Source organism: Chenopodium album, chromosome 25 (genome assembly GCF_948465745.1).
Source record: "Chenopodium album chromosome 25, dcCheAlbu1.1, whole genome shotgun sequence".
Classification (NCBI taxonomy): Eukaryota; Viridiplantae; Streptophyta; class Magnoliopsida; order Caryophyllales; family Amaranthaceae; genus Chenopodium; species Chenopodium album.
Genome location: NC_137858.1, coordinates 21424590 through 21428334, shown reverse-complemented (window position 1 = coordinate 21428334; position 3745 = coordinate 21424590). Strand labels below are relative to the sequence as shown.

The 3745-nt window shown below is 41.5% G+C and overlaps 1 protein-coding gene across 1 annotated transcript; it reads left to right on the top strand.

Annotated features, from left to right (window-relative positions):
- The first annotated feature begins 331 nt into the window (after window positions 1-331).
- LOC145613871 (uncharacterized) lies at window positions 332-1650 on the top strand. Its single transcript, XM_081668910.1, has 2 exons — window positions 332-349; window positions 391-1650. The coding sequence occupies exons 1-2, from the start codon at window positions 332-334 to the stop codon at window positions 1648-1650; spliced, it is 1278 nt and encodes a 425-aa protein (XP_081525036.1).
- Window positions 1651-3745: the final 2095 nt, after the last annotated feature.

The window sequence follows — 3745 nt, the reverse complement described above, 5'->3', positions numbered from 1 at the left end:
GCTTTATGGGATGAATTCTTCCATTTTATGGCTGAAGATTATACCTTTTCCAATCCTCCAAGCACATCATTTGTTCGTGACTCCGTTCTTTACGACATAGATCGCATGTTGAAGCAGTTGGGCAGCACTATTAGTGACTTCGACCTCCCAGACATAAGCATGCAACTAGATGGCAACATACAATTAGCCAGGGCTATACATGAACAAATCTCTGCTCCCATTCCACCAGAAGATGTGCATTGTGCTGAGCATCTTAAGGATGACCAACGCCATTCATTTAATGTCATAATGGAAGCTATAGATGGAGATAAAAATTAGATTTTCTTCGTAGATGGTCCAGGTGGTACAGGTAAGACCTTCTTATATCGTGCCATTCTTGCAACTGTTAAGCTTATAGGGAAATTTGGTCTTGCTGTAGCTAGCTCAGGTATTGCTGCCACGTTATTACATCGAGGTAAAACAGCTCATAAAACTTTGGGGATTCCAGTAACATTGCATGCTTCATCAACGTGGAAATTTAGCAAACAAGATGTTGAAGCACAATTGGTAAAGCATGCGGCTGTTATTATATGGGATGAAGCTACTATGACTCACCGACATACATATGAGGCTGTAGATCGCAGCTTGAGAGATCTAATGGAGGTTGACTTTCCGTTTGGTGGCAAGGTTGTAGTATTTGGTGGAGATTTTAGGCAAATTCTTCCAGTTGTGACTAAAGGAACAAAAGCTCAAACCATTGATGCATGTTTAGTTAAATCAACACTTTGGAGGCATGTTCAGCAACTTCACCTCACTCAAAATATGAGATCCAGACATGATGAAGAATTTGCAGCATTTCTTTTAAGAGTTGGCGATGAAAGGGAGCCTGTAGTTAATGAAGACATGATTAAATTACCATCTTCATTATGCATCCCAAATGGAAACCAGAACTCGATTGATAACTTAATCCATCAGGTATTCCCAAACTTACCTGAACATGAAGGGGATGTGACATATATGGTAGAGAGGGCTATAATAACTCCGACAAATGATGAGGTTGATATGCTAAATGAGAAGATACTAAATGATTTTGCCGGAGATGAAAAAATATATTATTCCTTTGACTCCGTGCCAGAAGACCGTCAAAATCTTTACCAACAAGAGTTCTTAAATTCATTGTCATTTGGTGGTTTGCCACCACATCTTTTGAGGTTGAAAGTTGGATCACCCATAATGCTTTTGCGAAATATTGATACAAGTAGCGGCCTATGCAACGGGACAAGGTTAATATGTTGTCAATTAATGAATCATGTTATAGAGGCTGAAATCATGACTGGACATTGCAAAGGTACACGGGTATTCATTCCACGCATTCCTTTAAAAACAGCTGAAGATGCGAAGTTACCATTTGAAATGATTCGAAAACAATTTCCAGTGAAATTGTGCTTTGCCTTGACCATTAACAAATCTCAAGGTCAAACCATTCCTCATGTTGGCATTTATCTTCCCAAACATGTTTTTAGTCATGGCCAGTTGTATGTTGCACTATCAAGAGGGACTTCCCAGCAAACGACTAAGATCTTGGTTACCAACGGCAGCATTCAAGGAAAAGATGGTGTGTTCACTAAAAACGTTGTTTATAAAGAAGTTCTTCTGCCTCATTTTACTTAGCATTTTAGAAACACGGTAATTAATATTATGCTTCACACTATTTTTTTTCCAAGTATAATCTTTTGCAATTGTTATTGAAAGGAATGGTGTCCTTCGAACAAGTGTACTATTCCGTTAGCAGGTTCAGAATTATTAGAAAGCTAATATTTTCAGTAAGGTCAAGTGATCGGAATGCCTGGGTGGAGGCCGCTTCCGATCAGTAATATTAATGGATAATTAATGTTACAGCTTAATCTTGACTGAACCCTTCGGGTCACACCCAAGCATTCAACAAACCGACACGACGAATTAATTCGGAAGGAATTAATGAGTCGACCGAGTAATATTTATTTAGACGTCGGAAATTCGAGCTTAGAGCGTCGAAACCGAGCGTCGGAAGTCGAGTCGAAAAATAGTGAAAGACGAGACGAGAAATAGTAATAAATCAACAAAAGACCAAAATACCCCTAGCATCGGAATGCCCAAGCAAACCGAGTGCTAAGGGCGTATAGCCTAGCATGGTGGCTAGCATGCGCACCAAGCCGAGCCTAGGCTGGCTGGTGCGTGCTAGCGCACTCATTCTAGCATCGCAAGGCTAGGCGCTGCCTAGTGCGTGCTAGCATGCTAGGCGCAGCCTTGTGCGCGCAATGGCTAGCAAGCCATGCCGCAACAAGCTGCTGGAGCTAGCACGCTAGGCGCGCCAGCTCGCCACAGCTAGCAGCAGCATGGCTAGGCCATTGCTTGCTGCCTAGCAGCGCTGGCCAAGGCACAAGGCCAGCAGCAGCAGCCCGCACAAGCATGCTGGGCGTGCTGGCCAGCAGCAGTAGCAGCCCGCATGCGAGTGCTGGGCTTGCTGGGCGTGGCTGCCACGGACAGCAGCACATGGCAGCCCACCTTAGCTGCCTTGGTGCCCAAGGGTGGGTGCCATGTGGCTTGTGGTCCTTGAGTGTGTGGGGAGTGAGGTGGCCGGTTATGTGAGAGGGAGTGGGGAGCAAGTTTGGTCCCCCCCTTCTCCAAGTGGTCCTCACCTAACCACTCACATGAGCTTGCCACTTGTTGATTTATTACTAGCTTGATTATTGATTTTATTTTAGCTTTAAAATAAAATGGAAAAATCATACTATCCCACATTGATGGGAGAGTAAATGATACTCCCATCATTTCCTATAAATACCCAAGTATGGGCATTGGGAAAGATGCTTGAGTAAGAGTTTGAAAAGGCATCACAATTAGTGAAAACCTTTGAACTCAATATAATTACTCGGGTTTTGTTGGTCGGGTCTTGCTAACCCCAAGACATTGGACCTAGTCGGTTTTGTTGGTGCGGGTGGACTTCGTTGGAGGTCTCCGTGCGAGCGGGACTTGAAGCTTTCAAGTAAGAGCTCATTTGGAGCGAAGCACGCGTCAAGGGTAATTAGCTTATCTTAATCTTGTGATTAATTTAATTATGTTTATGGTTTTATTTATTGCGAGTGCGGTCTTGGTTTTGGGTTTGTTTCCGCGGTGAGTCGGACTCACCAAACCCCAACAGCGGTATCGGAGCCTCGCTCGTTTATTTTAAAATCATAATATTTTCAAGGTGTCATTATGGCTTATTTTTCTGGTTTTAAGTTGCTAATTAGATTAGTAACTCGTTTTTCAAATTTTACCTCGTATTAGAGCTATCTTCAGCTCCCAAACCCAGATTTCGACCCAAAAATAGTGAATTTTGGGTGGAAAAGGTGTTCTGGAAATGGTTTTACCCTTTTAGGACTCGGTTTTTAGCCAGAAAACGACCAGAAATGCATTTTTCGAGGGATTTTTCGTTTTGACGAAAAATTTTAAGTCTTTCTAACCTTGAAAATTGATTGCATATTTATGGTGGTTATGTAAATGGTTCTTTCCTTATTTTATATGCATTTTTTAGACCACTTTAAGCATGCTTACTTGGTAGTAATTGGTGCTTGAAAGTTTGGTTTTATTTTTCACATAATTGCAAATTAATTGCATTAAGTGTGAAATAGTTGTTCTTTGTTGCTTCCAAGTATTAAAGATTCAATCTTTACTTATAATAAGTGATTGAAACTTTGAGTTACTAAATTCCATATATTTTGGTTAAACTTTGTTGATTTAATCA